The sequence below is a fragment of the Mustelus asterias genome, chromosome 20 (assembly GCF_964213995.1).
Source record: "Mustelus asterias chromosome 20, sMusAst1.hap1.1, whole genome shotgun sequence".
Taxonomy (NCBI): Eukaryota; Metazoa; Chordata; class Chondrichthyes; order Carcharhiniformes; family Triakidae; genus Mustelus; species Mustelus asterias.
The window spans coordinates 73,680,690-73,698,830 of NC_135820.1; the positions used below are offsets into that span (position 1 = coordinate 73,680,690).

Genomic DNA, 18,141 nt, shown 5'->3' on the forward strand with positions numbered 1-18,141 from the left:
TGTGAGACATTTAAGGGCGACACGGTGGAACAGTGGTTAGCACTGCTGCTTCACTGCTGGATTCGATTCCTGGCTTGGGTCACTGTCTGTGCGGAGTCTGCACGTTCTCCCCCGTGTCTGCGTGGGTTTCCTCCGGGTGCTCCGGTTTCCTCCCACAGTCCGAAAGACGTGCTGGTTAGGGTGCGTTGGCCGTGCTAAATTCTCCCTCAGTGTACCCGAACAGGCGCCGGAGCGTGGCGACTAGGGGATTTTCACAGTGACTTCATTGCAGTGTTAATGTAAGCCTGTTTGTGACACTGATAAAAAATAAACTCTCAACCGTAAAACTTTGTGCCACTCAAGGGTAATTAGGGGTGGGCAACGAGTGCGGGACTTGCCAGTGGGACACTGGGTGGACTGTGCCTTTAAGTGGGGGTTGGCAGAGGCTTTGATTGGCAGTGGGAATGGATACATTGCCGCGATGAGGGGCAGCCGCTTCCGGGTTTGTGCTCTCACTCACACAGAGTGGCAGCTGGATAAGCGGCTGCAGCGCACCCGGCTGCACCATGAGCCAGACAGAGAGCCGAAAGAGACCGCGATCAGGCAGCCCGGCTGGGGCACACTGTTTCAGAATGACCCCGGAGAAGAGAGTTTCCCTGGTCAGGTTAAAATCCAGTTACTGGGACTGGGCTGTGGAGGATGTCTGCTGCTTCCTGCGGAGCCAGGGCTTTGAAAAGTTCGAGCAATGCTTCAGAGGCAAGTACAGAATCTCAGCATGGGGAAGGGGGGAGGGGAATGGCAGGAGGAGGCCATTCGGCCCCTCGTATCTGGGTCTTTCCCAAGTCTCTGTTTCCCCCCCTCCCCCTTCTCTTTGTAAATGTGCCCCTTCCACTCGCATAAAGCAGACAGGAAGCCAGGACACACTTCCTCTGAGAATTACCTCCTCACTGCCAGTGAATTAAACATTTATCTAAAGTATTCTATTCCTGTTTTATAGATCTTATTTCACTGTGTAACAGATCCCCCAGGACCATTATTGGGGAACTGAAAAATTTTCATTCATTTGCAAGTGTATTCTGATTAGATGTGGCTCGTTTAATATTAGAAACATATTCAATGCACTGAGCATGTTGTAGACACCTTATTTTGGACTCCTTATTTGGATATCAGCAGTGTGACACATAGGGTTGTCACACTGACCCCCTGTAACTTTAGTGGGGCTCCGCTGGGAACTCTGTTGATTTGATTTATTATTGTCACATGTATTACTATACAGTGTAAAGTATTGTTCCTTGCGCGCTATACACCCAAAACATACTGTTCATAGAGGAGGAAAGGAGAGGGTGTAGAATGTAGTCATAGTAGAGAAAGAACAGTTTAATATATGGTAGGTCCATTCAAAAGTCTGACGGCAGCAGGGAAGAAACTGTTCTTGAGTCGGTTGGTGCGTGATCTCAGACTTTTGTATCTTTTTCCCGACGGGAGAAGGTGGAAGAGAGAATGTCCGGGGTGCGTGGGGTTCCTAATTATGCTGGCTGCTTTTCCAAGGCAGCGGGAAGTGTAGACAGAGTCAATGGATGGGAGGCTGGTTTGCGTGATGGACTGGGCTACGTTCACAACCCTTTGTAGTTTCCTGTGGTCTTGAATCTGTAGACGGGAGTACAGTGGTGCAAAGGGGAATGTCGTGACCGAACCTCTCAGCCAAATGTCTCACCTACAGCTGTGGGATTGGAGAGTGAGAAAGAAACTTTACTAACGATCATATTGTGATCAAATTTGTTGTCGAGACTTGAGAGGGAAAACAGGGGGCAACAAATAATTTTTTTAAATTGAAAGAACACAAGGTGCAATAAGGTGTTACTTGTTCACATTGCGCTGGGTTGGATTGATAATTGATAAACCTGAAAATGATGAGAAATATTTGATAAAAGCAAAATACTGCGGATGCTGGAATCTGAAACAAAAACAGAAAATGCTGGAAAATCTCCGCATCTGTGGAGAGAGAATAGAGCCAAATCCTTTGTCAGAGAAATATTTGATGTGCTCAGTGTATACTGTAGTTGTAAACTAGTGCTTTCCAAACTATTTGCTAATGTGATCCCATTTGATAACTGAAAATTAGCGCAGCCCAGATGCCCAGAAAAGTAATAAAAAGCACAGTAACATTAATTCATATAATTGTTATAAAGTTTGATCAACTTAGAAGACATCATATGAATATAAAAATCTGTGCTGAAAATCCTGGGCTCATGTGACCAGGTTGCTTCTGGTTGCTATATCTACCTGGCTCCGACCTGTTGTTGTGAGAAGCTGCTCGGGGAAAATCTCTGTATTTATGTAGCTGCATAAATACCTTATCAGAGTCTCTGCAGCCAATCAGTGTCCAACACCTGGCGTTCATCTTGTGATTGGTTACTTCCCACTCCACTGGTTAGGCACAAAGAAAGATGGTTGTGGTTGTTGGACGTCAGTCATCCAAGTTCGAGGACATCACCTCAGGAGTTCCTTGAGATGATGTCACACAAGAGTGAGGTATTGCACTTTGGAAGGACAAACCAAAGTAGAACGTACAGGGTAAATGGTAGGACTCTGAAGAGTGCAGTTGAACACAGGGATCTGGGAATACAGGTACAGAATTCCCTAAAAGTGACGTCACAGGTGGATAGGGTCGTAAAGAGTGCCTTTGGTACATTGGCCTTTATAAATCGGAGTATCGAGTATAAAAGTTGGAGTGTTCTGGTAAGGTTATATAAGGCATTGGTGAGGCCAAATTTGGAGTATTGTGTGCAGTTTTGGTCACCTAGTTACAGGAAGGATGTAAATAAGGTTGAAAGAGTGCAGAGAAGGTTCACAAGGATGTTGCCGGGACTTGAGAAGCTGAGTTACAGAGAGAGATTGAATAGGTTGGGAATTTATTCCCTGGAGCGTAGAAGATTGAGGGAAGATTTGATAGAGGTGTATAAGATTTTGATGGGTATAGATAGAGTGAATGCAAGCAGGCTTTTTCCACTGAGGCTAGGGGAGAAAATGACCAGAAGGCATGGGTTAAGGGTGAAAGGAGAAAAGTTTAAAGGGAATATTAGGGGGGGCTTCTTCACGCAGAGAGTGGTGGGAGTGTGGAATGAGCTGCTGGATAAAGTGGTAAATGCGGGGTCACTTTTAACATTTAAGAAAAACTTGGACGGGTTCATGGATGAGAGGGGTGTGGAGGGATATGGTCCAAGTGCAGGTCAGTGGGACTAGGCAAAAAATGGTTCGGTACAGACAAGAAGGGCCAAAAGGCCTGTTTCTGAGCTGTAATTTTCTATGGTTCTATGCTGTCCTAGGCCCAACCATCTTCAGCTGCTTCACCAATGATCTTCCTTCCGTCAGAAGTAGGGATGTTCGCTGCTGATTATTGCACAATGTTCAGTGCTTTTTGCAACTCCTCAGATACTCGAGCAGTCCATGTCCAAATGCAACAAGGCCTGGACAATATCCAGGTTTGGGCTGACAAGTTCTGATTTGATTTATTATTGTCACATGTATTAACATACAGTGAAAAGTATTGTTTCTTGCGCGCTATTCAGACAAAGCATACCGTTCATAGAGAAGGAAACGAGAGAACGCAGAATGTAGTGTTACAGTCGTGGCAAGTAACATTCGTTCCACACAAGTGCCAGGCAGTGACTATCACCAGAAAGAGAAGATCTGACCATCGCTTCTTGATATTCAATGGCATTACATTGCTGAACCAGCTCTATCAACATACTGAATCTGAACTAGCTGTATGAATACTGTGGCTACAAGACCAATCGGACTAGGAATCCTGCTGACCTCATGACAAGCCCTACCCCCAAAACAGTTCACAAGGCACCGGTCAGGAGTGTGATGGAATACTCTCCATTTGTCTGGATGAGTGCAGTTCCACCAACACTGAAGAAGCTGGACACCATCCAACCCACTTGATTGCTACCCCTTCTGCAAACATTCAATCCCTCCACCGATGAACAATGGCAGCCGTGTTTACCATCTACAAGATGCACTGCAGAAACTCGCCAAGGTTCCTTAGACAGCACCTTCCAATCACATGATTGCTACCATCTAGAAGGACAAGCAGGACACACATGGGGACACCACCACCTGGAAGTCCCCACCCCCAACCGCCCACCACCCTGACTTGGAAATATATCGCTGTTCCTTCCACTGGGACTAAACCCTGGAACTCCCTCCCTAACAGCACTGTGGGTGTACCTGCATCTCCAGGACTACAGCGGTTCAAAAAGGCAGCTCACCACCACCTTCTAAAGAGCTATTAGGGATGGGAAATAAATGTTGGCCCAGCCGGCGACGCCCATGTCCCATGAATGGCCTTCACGACACACGACAATGCAGAATCGCTGAGCAGAAACTGATAGCCAAGTTCCGCACGCATGAGGACGGCCTCAAACCGGGATGTTGGGTTCATATCACACTATCTGTAACCCCCACGACCTGCCTGGACTTGCAAAATCGCACTAACTGTCCTGGCTGGAGACAATACACATCTCTTTAACCTGTGCTTGGCCCTCTCTCCACTCGCATTGTCTGTACCTTTTAAGACTTGATTACCTGTAAAGACTCGCATTCCAACCATTATTTTGTAAATTGAGTTTGTGTCTTTATATGCCCTGTTTGTGAACACAAGTCCTCACTCACCTGATGAAAGAGCTTGAGGTTCCGGAAGCTAGTGCTGCCAAATAAACCTGTTGCACTTTAACCTGGTGTTGTGAGACTTCTTACTGAATAAACTGCCAGGGCAATATGAGGGGGATTCATGTGATTTTATTTCTTGTGACCTCACTTGCTGTTTCCGTAACCACAAGTTGGTGTTTGGCTCATATTTTGGGACCTGCTGCTTTAAAAGCTCTAATAGGCAGCTAGGTCAATAGGCATGGTCAATAAACAAGGTAAGAGACAGTCTCGAGCTGATAAGAGGCTTATGCAAATGCTGTTAATAGGTAAACCAACAAACAAACAGTGGGAAGCGTTCCCAGAGGTATTGGGTACAATATAAAAAGCACAGGACGCCCATAAAGGTAAAAGCTCCATGTGTAGTTTGGCAACTGTGGTCAGCAAATGAAGTAAAGAAATAGTCTCAAGCTAATAGAAAATGCTGGGAAAAATGCAAAGAAAAAGTGGACTGGGAGCTATAAAATGGAACAAAGATAGACAGTACGTTATGAAGTGGGGGAAGAAGAGAATAGGAGGGAAATAAAAGCTACCACCACAAGTTTTAATCTATGTTTGAAGGGGAAGAGGTCAAAGCAACGTGACTCTCTATCAAAAACCGATGAAGGTGAGATTATAATGGACAATACGGAAACTCTACAAAGTGGGTATTTTTCTATCTTTATAGTGGAGGAATAGGCCAAAAACCGGTAGGATAAAGGAATTTAAGTCAAGGGGAGGGAATTAGTAGATTTAAAAGAAAGCTTTGAAAGAACAGTAATGGAGCAAACAACAGATATCTGTTCCTGTGTCAGAATATTAACATAAGTAGTTGAGAAAATTGCACATGCATTAGTCAAAGCTTTCCAATATACAGCAGATTGTGAGGAATCGTGCAATGTAAAATTCTACAGAACGCCTGGAGTGTTTGAGGATGAGTAATGCCGGTATATTATAAACACATTTCACATCTCTTCTGTTACAATCTTCCAGTCAAACTCCCTGTTCTGTTTCCATGTGTTTCTAAAAAAAAATATTTTGGCCAATTGTTGAACGATTGGGTGTGGGGAAGCAGTAACCAGCTGACACTGCGTAGACACTGCGTACTTCACAATGAAGCTTACACTTTTGGAGTTGTCATTCTGAAGGCTGCACCTCTTTTTGGCATCTCTCCTTGCTGCGAACGCAGTTTTCCTTGGTCATTTTTCCTCTTTTTTTGTTTGAACTGAAAGCTGGTGTTTTCCGAGCATCAAGGTTTCTGCGGTATTTTGGTTTTGAAAACCAACTGGGAGTTCGATTTTAAACTTTTGAGTTTAAAACCTTTCTGCCCGAACCTATTATCAATTACCTGTTCAAAATAATAAAAATTGAAGTTTATTTATTAATCACAAGCAAGGTTTACATTAACACTGCGAATGAAGTTACTGTGAAATTCCCCTAGTCGCCACAGTCCGCGCCTGTTCAGGTCAATGCACCCTAACCAGCACGTCTTTCAGACTGTGGGAGGAAACCGGAGCACCCAGAGGAAACCCACGCAGACACGGGGAGAACGTGCAGACTCCACACAGACAGTTACCCAAGCTGGGAATCGAACCCGGGTCCCTGGTGCTGTGAGGCAGCAGTGCTACCCACTGCGCCACCGTGCCGCCCCCCCCCCCCCCCCCCCCCCAATCAATGTACTGATTGATGCTCCCTCCATTAATGCCATTGTCTCCTCTCAACTTTACTGCTGCCTCACCGAGCCTGGGTTCGATTCCCGGCTGTCGGTGTGGAGTCTGCACATTCTCCCCGTGTCTGCGTGGGTTTCCTCCGGGTGCTCCGGTTTCCTCCCACAGTCTGAAAGACGTGCTGGTTAGGGTTACCCCTTTGACGAAGGGTCACCTGGACTCGAAACGTCATCTCTTTTCTCTCCTTACAGATGCTGCCAGACCTGCTGAGATTTTCCAGCATTTTTTTCTTTTGATGCTGGTTGGGTGCATTGGCCGAGCTAAATTCTCCCTCAGTGTTACCCGAACGGGTGCCAGAGTGTGGCGACTAGGGGGATTTTCACAGCAGCTTCATTGCAGTGTTAATGGAAGCTGACTTTATTGGGATCTGTCTGTGGCACTTGGTCAGGATGGGGAAGATGAATATTGTTCTGTGTTTCACTTCTCTGTCCTCATTTTCTAGATGAGAAAATATCTGGCACCATCCTACGCTATCTAACAGCCTCTGATTTGGAACAGCTAGGAGTGAGGTGAGTCTGATGTATGAATGGGGAGTACTCTGTGTGAACCCAGGGCCCTGTGAGGATTGTTAATGTAAAGGAAAAACAGCGACGGATTCATTCCCCAGAATCACAGGGAATGGGTAGAAAATTGGAATAATCAGCTTCGTCTTCTTTTGTGCTCACCAGTACACAAGGAGCTACATTTACAAGTTGAATATTGTGTCTAGTTTTGGTCCCCTTACTTGAGGAGGAATGAAGTTATATTGGAGGCAGTTCAGAGGAGGTTCACTGGAACCTAGGACGAGAGGTTGTGGATTTAGAATGGGGCGGCATGGTAGCACAGTGGTTAGCACTGCTGCTTCACAGCTCCAAGGACCTGGGTTCGATTCCTGGCTTGGGCCACTGTCTGTGTGGAGTTTGCACATTCTCCCTGTGTCTGCATGGGTTTCCTCCGGGTGCTCCGGTTTCCTCCCACAGTCCAAAGATGTGCGGGTTAGGTTGAGTGGCCATGCTAAAATTGCCCCTTAGTATCCTGAGATGCGTAGGTTAGAGGGATTAGCGGGTAAAATATATAGGAATATGGGAGTAGGGCCTAGGTGGGATTGTGGTTGGTGCAGACTCGATGGGCCGAATGGCCTCTTTCTGCACTGTAGGGTTTTCTGATGATTGATTCCAGAGATGAGGGATTTGTCTTGCGAAGAGAGATTGGGCAGATTAGGCCAGAGGGGGATTTAATTGAGGTATATAAGGTGCTTAAAGGGATTGACAGGGTAGACGTCGAGAGGACGTTCCCTCTTGTGGGGCAATCTAGGACGAGAAGTTGTGGATTTAGAATGAGGGCTGGCAGATTTAAGACGGATGTGAGGAAAAATTACTTCTCTCAAAGGGTTGTGAATGAGTGGTGGATGTTGGGACATTGAGTAAATTTAAGGAGGAGATAGATTTTCAATGGGGAACAGGCAGGAAAGTGAACCTGAGGCTATGACAAGATCAGCCACGATCGTATTAAATGGCGGAGCGGGCTCAAGGGGCTGAATGGCCCACTCCTGCTCCTAATTCTTTTCTTATTTCGCACTCTAGCTGTTTAACTCGTTCTATAAATAGAACAGGCGGTTTGCTTTCCCTTTCCTTTCTGCTCCAACCCACTGCCACCACCCTCCTCCCCCCACATGTCCCCATCCCTGGATAAAATGATAAAACTTGGTGTGTTGGCTCAGCATTTCTGAACGGAAAGCAGAAGGCTGATGATTCCATGATCTCGTAATCTAGGCTGACACTTCAGTGCAGTCTTTGTAGATGGTGCCGTGGGTAGTAACAGCCCATATCTGATGGAAATGTTAGACTGAGTTGTTCCAGGCGGATGTTAAAGTTTCAGGGCAGTTTGTCAAGGGAAGGAATGCTACTGGTGTCCAGGTTACTATCTATACTGAAGACAGAACAAATGGGCCGTTAATCACATTGCTGTTAATGTGTGCGGTAAACCATTCCAGGCCGTCATTGCGTGGGACAGCGTTTGCCAGTGACTCGTTTCTCCTCCTTTGTTCGCAAAGACTGCTTATGTGCTGACTTTTACAATTTAGCTGTTTTGTTTCTTCTTTCCAGCACCCTTGGTGAACGGCTAAAGTTGATCAACTGTATTGATGCACTCTGGCAGAAACCTCTCGATGTGAAGGTAGGAGAACTTTTTTTCCCCTTTATTCTTTCATGGGATGTGGGTATTGCTGCATAGTCCGGCCTTTATTGCCCATCCCGAGTTGCCCTTCCGAAGGCGGTGGCGAGCTGCTTTCTTGAACTGCTGCAGTCACTGAGGTGTAGGCACACCCACAGTGCTGTTAGGGAGGGTGTTCCAGGATTTTGACCCAGCGATAGTGAAGGAACGGCGATATAGTTCCATGTCAGGATGGTGAGTGGCTTGGAGGGGAACTTTCAGGTGGTAGTGCTCCCAGGTATCTGCTGCTCTTGTCCTTCTAGATGGTAGAGGTTGTGGGTTTGGGACGTGCTGTCTAGGGGACCTTGGTAAGCTCCTGCAGTGCATCTTGTAGATGTACACATGGCTGTCACCCTTTGCTGGCGGTGGAGGGATTGAATGTTTGTGGAAGGGGCAGCAATCAGACGGGCTGCTTTTTCCTGGATGGTGTTGAGCTTCTTGTTGGAGCTACGCTCACCCAGGCAAGTGGAGAGTAATTCATCACACTCCTGACTTGTGCCTTGTAGATGGTGGACAGGCTTTGGTCTGGAGGTAAGTTACCCACGACAGAGTTCCTAACCTTTGACCTGCTCTTGGACTATTTATCTGGCTAGTCCAGTTCAGTTTGTGGTCAATGGTATCTCCCAGGATGTTGATACTGGGGATTCAGTGATGGTAGTGCCATTGAGTGTCAAGGGACAGTGGTTGGATCCTCTCATGTTGGAGATGGTCATTGCCTGGCAACTTGTGTGGCATGAATGTTAGTTGCCTCTTGTCAGCCCAAGCCTGGATATTGTCCAGATTTTGCTGCATTTGGATCTGTATCTGAGCAGTCGCAAAGGGGCTGAATGTTTTTTGCAAAGGGGAGGTTGATGTCTCTGGGTACTAGTTGCTCTCTCTGGTCTGTAGCAATATTGAATGTTTCATTTGGAAGATGATGGAGGGAAGGTGTGGATGAGTGAACAAACTATTATATTGCAGTCTTGTGGTGCAGTGGGGAGCATCCTTGCCTCCGAGGCAGGAGCTCTGGGTTCTAGACCCACCCCAGTACATGATGGCCACGGAAAGTGCATTCATAATATGGCGACACAGGCTGGGTATCAATCTGCAAATTCTTTGAATGCGCCCTCCCACCACCACCCGCGCCGCCCCCCCCACCCGCCCCACACACACATGCACACACACACACATGCACACACACACACGCCTCAATGACAGGCAGTAAGCGTGAGAGAGATTCCTGGCCAACCATGTGATGGGAAGAATGTCAGAGCCTTGACTATCGCTGTCCATGGCTCCACACTGCAACATGCATGTAAAAGTGCGTGTTGCCGCAACAACTCTCCAAGGAAAACGGTAACACAGTATTTATTATATTGTTGCAGCTTCTTGGAATGATTAGGGGAGACGTGACAGGCAAGTGAGGGTCTGTGAATTGTATAGACTGCTCAGGTGGTATGATTAACATTGAATGTATTCAGTGAAGATTACAATTGTATTGAAGCACCTCCAAGGGCAACTATGTTGTATTTCTGCTGAGAAAATGTGTACTTCAGCAATGATTGTGATTTCAAATAACTGTGTGTGCGTGTAGACTCGATGGGCTGAATGGCCTCCTTCTGTACTATAGGGTTGCTATGAGTGTGGATACCATACACATTTGTAACCCTGTGAGGTTTTCCATTGTTCTGTAGGTTTTCAATGACCCAATCCATGGACACATTGAGATGCATCCGCTCCTCGTCCGGATCATTGATACACCACAGTTCCAGCGACTTCGCTTCATCAAACAGCTCGGTGGGACCTACTTTGTGTATCCTGGGGCTTCACACAACAGGTTCGAACACTCCATAGGGTAAGGAATTCTGAGGATGATGAAATTTAGAAGCAGCTTGAAGGTCGTTCCTCTTCAATATTTTTCCACAACAATTTGTCCTCCACTGTTCCAGCTGCCAGTTCCTTGCCCATCCGTGGTCATTCTGAAAGCCTGCCCATGTGAAGGGCCTGGTCTGGTATCACATTGTGCCCAGTGTTCACTTGTGTGCCTGCAGCAGCAGTTACTAAAAAATGACCAGACTCTGAGTCCAATCGCACTGTTCCCATCCCCATTCTCCCTCCGATGTTTTGGGTGAGTCATGCTAATTGGACTCTGAGCAGCGGTTGAATGCGAAATCCTCCTTTCTGTTATAGCTCAATGTTATCAATTGTGTGCAGGTTCCGGTTTGAAAAGAATTACGTTAACTAACTGAAAATATTGTCTGACTTCCACTCAATGGCCCATTTGATGTGATTCGATTTATTATTGTCACATGTATTAACATACAGTGAAAAGTATTGTTTCTTGCCCGCTATACAGACAAAGCATACCGTTCATAGAGAAGGAAATGAGAGAGTACAGAATGTAGTGTCACAGTCATAGCTAGGGTGTAGAGAAAGATCAACTTAATGCGAGGTAGGTCCATTGTTCACTGGCTGGTGTGTATTCTGAGTGGTGTTAAGGTTAGGGTTTTGGGGTCAGACAGAGCGGACATGTTCCTTCTTCTTCATGCTCTGCCACATTTCTTTAGGCTCACGTCCAATCCTTGTTGCTCCCTATGATTCCTTGCCCTTATCTTGTGGCTTGTTGTTTTTCATTTTTTGGCCTTTTTTCTTTCCTTTTTATTGGCTGTGGTTAGGTTCGGGTTAGGTTTAGGTGCTGTACTGAGAGAGGGCAATAAACAGGGTGGGATGAACTCTTGAACAGGCTTTGATTTGATTTATTATTGACACATGTATTAACATAGAATATTGTTTCTTGCGCGCTATACAGACAGCATACCGTTCATAGAGAAGGAAAGGAGAGGGTGCAGAATGTTGTGTTACAGTCATAGCTAGGGTGTAGAGAAAGATCAACTTAATGCAAGGTGGGTCCACTCAAAAGTCTGCCGGCAGCAGGGAAGAAGCTGTTCTTGAGTCGGTTGGTACGTGACCTCAGACTTTTTGTATCTTTTTCCCGACGGAAGAAGGTGGAAGAGTCACATCTCTGAAGCATTCACAGACTGGGTTATTGGTGGAATTTTCTCTCAAACAGGATTGTGGATTTGCTCCAGCAATTTGAGTTGTTCCACCGGGTTTCTTCTTGGACTTCAGGATCACTGGCTGTATTATCGTGTATTGGAGTTTCCCGCCCCACTCCCTGCTCGAGCAATGATGGCTTTTTCAAGTTCTAACTTGCTGCTTGGAACTGGAATGAGAATGGGTGGAATTTTTCAATAATTTGGCCAAGTGTCAACTCGAGCGGGGAGAGTGGGATGCAGCTCGCCAGCTGCATTGGCAACTCTGCCCGCCATATTTTTGACATTAAGTCAAAAGAAATCTTGCAGGTGGGTCCCCTGACGTTACGCTAGCGAGGTGGGTGGCAGCAACCTTGGCTTTCATACGATCAGGACGCCACTTGTAAAGGGTACCCTGATTTATTTTTTAAAAAGGAACCCCTCCCGCTACGCGGACCCCCACCACCCCACCACCGCCCCCACCACCCCCTGACAGTGACCCCGGCACTGCCCCCTGAATTCCACACTCATGGGTATTTCTAATAATTTATTGAAATGTAACACAATGCTGAGTTCAAAGGTGACAAATTGAGCAATATTCTTTTGCCCATGAAAGCTGCATAAATTTCCTAAGAATCATAAGAGCTAGGAGCAGGAGTCGGCCATTCAGCCCCTCGAGCCTGCTCCGCCATTCAACACGATCATGGACGATCTCACCTCCGCTTACCTGCCCGTTCACCAATAGCCCGTCCACCTTCAAACCCATTACTAATTAAAATTCTGTCCTCCTCTTCCTTAAATTTACTCAAAGTCCCAGCCCACTCTGAATTTCACAGACTCACCACTCTTTGAGAGAAGTAATTTTTCTTCGCCTCTGTTTTAAATCTGTCACCCCTTATCCTAAGTCGATAAGTTTTAAAGTTTATTTATTAGTGTCACAAGTAGGCTTACATTAACATTGCAATGAAGCTGCTGTGAAAATCCCCTAGTCAAGAAACTCCGGCGCCTGTTCGGGTACACTGAGGGAGAATTTAGCATGGCCAATGCACCTAACCTGCACGTCTTTCGGACTGTGGGAGGAAACCGGAGCACCCGGAGGAAACCCACGCTGACATGGGGGGAACGTGCAGACTCCGCACAGACAGTGACCCAATCGAACCCGGGTCCCTGGCGCTGTGAGGCAGCAGTGCTAACCACCGTGCCGCCCATCATTTCAGTCCTAAAATCATAGTAACCGCAGGTACTCCATGACTATTTTGGAACTCTGCCACATGATAATTGATTGCTACATTTCGTACATTACAACGGCGAGGATTCTTTAAAAGCAAGTTGTCTCCTGTGATTTGGCGAGCTCAAGTTGTTCTTGCATCAAACGCAGTGTTGGGTTCCCACTGAGGTTTGATATTTTGATTCCCTTGATTAAAATGCTGTGATTCTGTAAAAATAGATCCAGGCATCTGCTGCAAGGGCTTTGCGTGTATGCAATTGCCAGGACAGGTGTAATAATGAATCATTAGCAACCAGCAGCTCTCTCGGATATGTTGGTGATCTGCTTGCCAAGTTGACTATAATAGGCAGCGTACAAGCATTCAGATCTCATCAGTCGTTAGACACAGAGTCATAGAGGTTTACAGCATGGAAACAGGCCCTTCAACCCAACTTGTCTGCTCTGCCTTTTTTTTTAAACCCGTGAGCTAATCCCAATTGCCCGCATTTGGCCCATATCCCTCTATACGCATCTTACCCATGTAACTGTCTAAACACTTTTTAAAAGACAAAATTATACCTGACTCTACTGCTGCCTCTGGCAGCTTGTTCCAGACACTCGGGGTGCTGTTGATCCTTTACCTTATTTGCAACAAACGGCATTTGGAAACACCTGGAACGGTCTATAATTAGATGCTTTTCACAAGAAAATTTATTGGAATTTACGACATTAAAAATCCTCCCGATAGTTGATCTACCAAGAATTGCGTGGCCTTGTTAAATGATTCTCTCTCTTGTGTCCTGCAGGGTGGGATATCTGGCAGGCCAGTTAGTAAAAGCTTTAGCTGAACGGCAACCAGAGCTGCGGATTAACCATCGAGACATCCTGTGTGTGCAGATTGCGGGACTTTGTCATGATCTGGGTGAGTGAGCAGTGCTGTCGGCACTGGCACTGCGGCTTCCTCCATGAATGTGATTTTTTTTTTTCTTCTTAAAGCAGGATTATAACACTTCAAAACAAATTGGGATCAAAAAGTTTATTTTAAGTGTTGAGTGGTCGAAGCTATCACCTAGCATGGCAGGAAGTTCTACAGATTCCCGGAGGAAACCCACGCAGACACGGGGAGAATGTGCCGACTCCGCACAGACAGTGACCCAAACCAGGAATTGAACCCGGGCCCCTGGGGTTGAGGCCGCAGTGCTAACCACTGTGCCATCGTGCCGCACCATAACAGTGCTAGCTAACCACTGTGCCACATTGCTGCCCCTACGGTGCTTCTGTAAAAATTGGTGAGAGCCGTAATGGACATGCCGAATTTCCTTAGCCTCCTGAGAAAGTTGGGGCATTGGTGGGATTTCTTAACCATCGTGTCGGCACGGTGGGGGGATCAGGACAGGTGATCTGGACACCTAGAAACTTGAAGCTTTGATCATTTCCACTTCATCCTTGTTGATGTAGACAGGGGCATGCCCTATACTATGCTTCCTGAAGACGACGACTTTGTTTTACTGACATTGAGTGAGAGTTTACCAGATTCTCTATCTCTTTCCTGTACTCCGTCTCGTCATTGTTTGAGATCCGATCCACTACGGTGGTGTCATCAGCAAACTTGAAAAACCTAGTTGGAATGGAAGTTGGCGACACAATTGTAAGTGTACCGGGTGTACTGACATCAGTGTCTCACACATGATGAATGGCCACGTGTATGAAGTGATTGTCAGGTATTAACTCCAACAGTGTCCCAGTGAAGAGGGAGAAGGAAGGCACATTCAAATCTCTGTCTATCTAGTCTTATTAATTGTGAAACTACCTTTATTGCAGTGATGGCTGAGGATTGCATGGTACTGTGGAGCATTGTGAAATGCTGATTAGAGGGAAAGTCAGGCAGACGCACGGTGTGGCCCAAACTGGGACAGACTCACAGTTAGCAAAATATAACACTGTTAACCATTAACACTATCTCCTCCCCCACCAGAGTTTGGACCGACCTTCCAGCTCACACTTAGCATCTACTCCTTGTTTGTATCTCACTTCATAACAGAAAGTTCAGCACTTTTGTAACAAGAATTCCAGCAGTCAACTCCCCTAATATTTTTATAATGTCATTTTAAATGCCAATGATAGTGCGACCACTTCCTCCATACACACTTGCATGAGTTAAGTGGAACACCGAGCATTCCAATGGTGTGTCATCCTCTCGGCAGCAAAAGGAACCAGCCCTTGGTCTAGAAGCGCAAGAGTGTTGCAGTCTGTAGGTGTCCAAGTAATCCTTCACCTTAACCAACAAAAGAGGGGGCGGCACAGTGGTTAGCACTGCAGCCTCACGGCGCCAGGGACCCGGGTTCAATTCCGACCTCGGGTCATTGTCTGTGTGGAGTTTGCACATTCTCCCCATGTCTGCGAGGGTTTCCTCTGGGTGCTCCAGTTTCCTCCCTCCCTCCAAAGATGTGCGGATTAGGCTGATTGGCCATGCTAAATTGACCCGACTGTCAGGGGATTAGCAGGGTAAATATGTGGGGTTCTGGGAATAGGGCCTGGGTGGGATTGTGATCAGTGCAGACTTGATGGGCCGAATGGTCTCCTTCTGCACTGTGGGATTCTGAAGAGGATAGATTTTGTAACCAAGTTGCCACTGTATGTTAAATTTGGGAAATGGAGACTGGCATCATTTCTGTCTGGTCTCTGTTGTTATCTTAATGCTGGGGGGGTTGCTTTAAAAGCACTCCTAATTGGAAAACAATCAAGCTCCCTCAGTATCTTGTATGTTTCAGTAAGATCGCCTCTCATTCGTCTTAGCGCCGATGAGTATAGGCCCAACTGAAGGCAATGCTACGCTGCCAAGTGTTGTCGAGGCGGAATGAATGTTTCAAAAGGAAGTGTCTCAGTCGCTTGGTAAAAGGAGAGGATTAAAAGGATGTGGGAAGCAAGCAGGAGAGGGTGGGATTAGTGTAGCTGGGTCTTGAGGAAAGCACCAGCTCAAGGAGCCTGTGACCTTTTGCACACTGACAGGACTTGATGTGAATTAGACTACACGCAGCGGAGTTCTGACTGAGATACCAGCAGGGGTTGAGGGGAGGGGTTGAATGGGAGAGCCTGAGTGATGAAAACAAAACGGCGGAGAAAAGCTAGGTCACACCTTAGTCAGCCCAGAGTGTGGAGTGAGACAGATAAGCTGTATTTTCTTTTACATGTTTTTAGTGATTAAAGTTTTAGCGTCATTAGTGCTGCCTAAACGGTTAAATAGCCTTAAAAGTGTGAACAAAAGCAGTTTGGAAATTGGTGTTAGCTAACCTGGCTGGACCTCTGACACTTGTTACCTGCACGTCCGTGTGGAAACTCCAGAATGCGTCGTGATCCAGAAAACCACATTTCCAGGGTAGAGTTTCTGAGCTAGAGGGGGCACTGGTGTCACTACAGTGCACAGAGAAAGCTGAGCAGATAGCACATTTCAGGAATAATGATCCCTCAGCCACGGAGACTCCTGCAATGGAATTGGTCGATTTAGGAATGACAGACAGTGAAGGGATTTGATTACCGGGGTATGTGCAGTTGTTGCTGAGGTCACGGACATCAGTCCTGAATCGGGCATTGCTTCCCAAGGTGCAATGAAATCGGATATCCCTGACTGGGTGCAAGACGTTCTGTGAGGTGGGAGGGGAATAGCCAGAAGACCCGGTCCATGTCTGAATCTATATCATTGACCAATGGTAATATTACAGTTCTGATGTGGAGATGCCGGCGTTGGACTGGGGTAAACACAGTAAGAAGTTTAACAACACCAGGTTAAAGTCCAACAGGTTTATTTGGTAGCAAAAGCCACACAAGCTTTCGAGGCTCTGAGCCCCTTCTTCAGGTGAGTGGGAATTCTGTTCACAAACAGAACTTATAAAGACACAGACTCAATTTACATGAATAATGGTTGGAATGCGAATACTTACAACTAATCCAGTCTTTAAGAAACAAAACAATGGGAGGTGCTCTCTCCACTCCCATTGTTTTGTTTCTTAAAGACTGGATTAGTTGTAAGTATTCGCATTCCAACCATTATTCATGTAAATTGAGTCTGTGTCTTTATAAGTTCTGTTTGTGAACAGAATTCCCACTCACCTGAAGAAGGGGCTCAGAGCCTCGAAAGCTTGTGTGGCTTTTGCTACCAAATAAACCTGTTGGACTTTAACCTGGTGTTGTTAAACTTCTTACAATATTACAGTTCCACAGAGGGATGAAATATCAGAGCGTTCAATGACTGAACCTGTTTGGTTTGAGTTGTGGAATGGGAAAGGAATTGTTTAAATTGCTCGCTGTCCTCTATAGATGAAGGAGAAAATCTGTAGGTGATTTCAGAGAAATGCAAGTACAGTAGAGCAGTCATTCTTGAGGCTTCAATTACTCTTGTACAGACTGGGGAAAAGAAAGGTGAAGAATTCCTAATACTGGGTGGCACAGTGGTTAGCACTGCTGCCTCACAGCGCCAGGGACCCGGGTTCGATCTCGGCTTGGGTCACTGTCTGTGTGGAGTCTGCAGTTCTCCCCGCATCTGCGTGGGTTTCCTCCCACAGTCCAAAGATGTGCAGGTTAGGTGGATTGGCCATGCTAAATTGCCCCTTAGTGTCCCGGGATGCATTTGTTAGAGGGATTAGTGAGGTAAATATGTGGGGTTATGGGGATAGTGCCTGGGTGGGATTGTGGTCGGTGCAGACTCGATGGGCCGAATGGCCTCCTTCTGCACTGTAAGGATTCTATGATTTGTTCCCACAAACAGAGTTACAAAACTCGAAAAGAGGGCAAAGTTTAGAGAACTCCAAAGATATGCAGGTAAAGTTGATTAGCTATGATAAATTGTCCCTTCGTGTTAGGGGCTGGGTGGGATTGTGGTTGGTGCAGGCTTGATGGGCTGAATGGCCTCTTTCTGCACTGTAGGAATTCTATGAACAAGACTCCAGAAGTGGTAAACTCCCTGAATTACTTGCTCCCGGTGCTGTATAGCAGTGAGAACAGAAGCAGGAAGACACTGGGGCTGAATGTGAGCTTGGAAGAATGATGCGGGAGGGAAGGCTGCAAATTCCTGGAGGATTGGGAACAGTTCTGGGGCCATGAAGGATCTCGACATGCTGCAGAATAGGTAAATTAAAACCAAAGTCCCTCTTTATGGAAGAAGGTTTAACCTAAGCTGGCATCAGGAAAGGAGTTTAACCCTGATAAATGTGAGGTGATTCATTTTGGTAGGACAAATTTAAATGTGGATTACAGGGTCAAAGGTAGAGTTCTGAAGACTGTGGAGGAACAGAGAGATCTTGGGGTCCATATCCACAGATCTCTAAAGGTTGCCAGTCAAGTG

General features: G+C 46.3%; 1 protein-coding gene across 1 annotated transcript in view; it reads left to right on the top strand.

The window, feature by feature from the left end:
• The first annotated feature begins 485 nt into the window (after nucleotides 1-485).
• LOC144508636 (deoxynucleoside triphosphate triphosphohydrolase SAMHD1-like) overlaps nucleotides 486-18,141 on the top strand; it is a 59,300-nt gene continuing 41,644 nt past the window's right edge. The window contains exons 1-5 of the mRNA XM_078236854.1: nucleotides 486-735; nucleotides 6,838-6,904; nucleotides 8,480-8,549; nucleotides 10,259-10,419; nucleotides 13,610-13,725. Coding sequence (XP_078092980.1) covers nucleotides 546-735; nucleotides 6,838-6,904; nucleotides 8,480-8,549; nucleotides 10,259-10,419; nucleotides 13,610-13,725 — 604 coding nt within the window. The 5' untranslated portion in view covers nucleotides 486-545. The remainder of the gene's footprint in view (nucleotides 736-6,837; nucleotides 6,905-8,479; nucleotides 8,550-10,258; nucleotides 10,420-13,609; nucleotides 13,726-18,141) is intronic.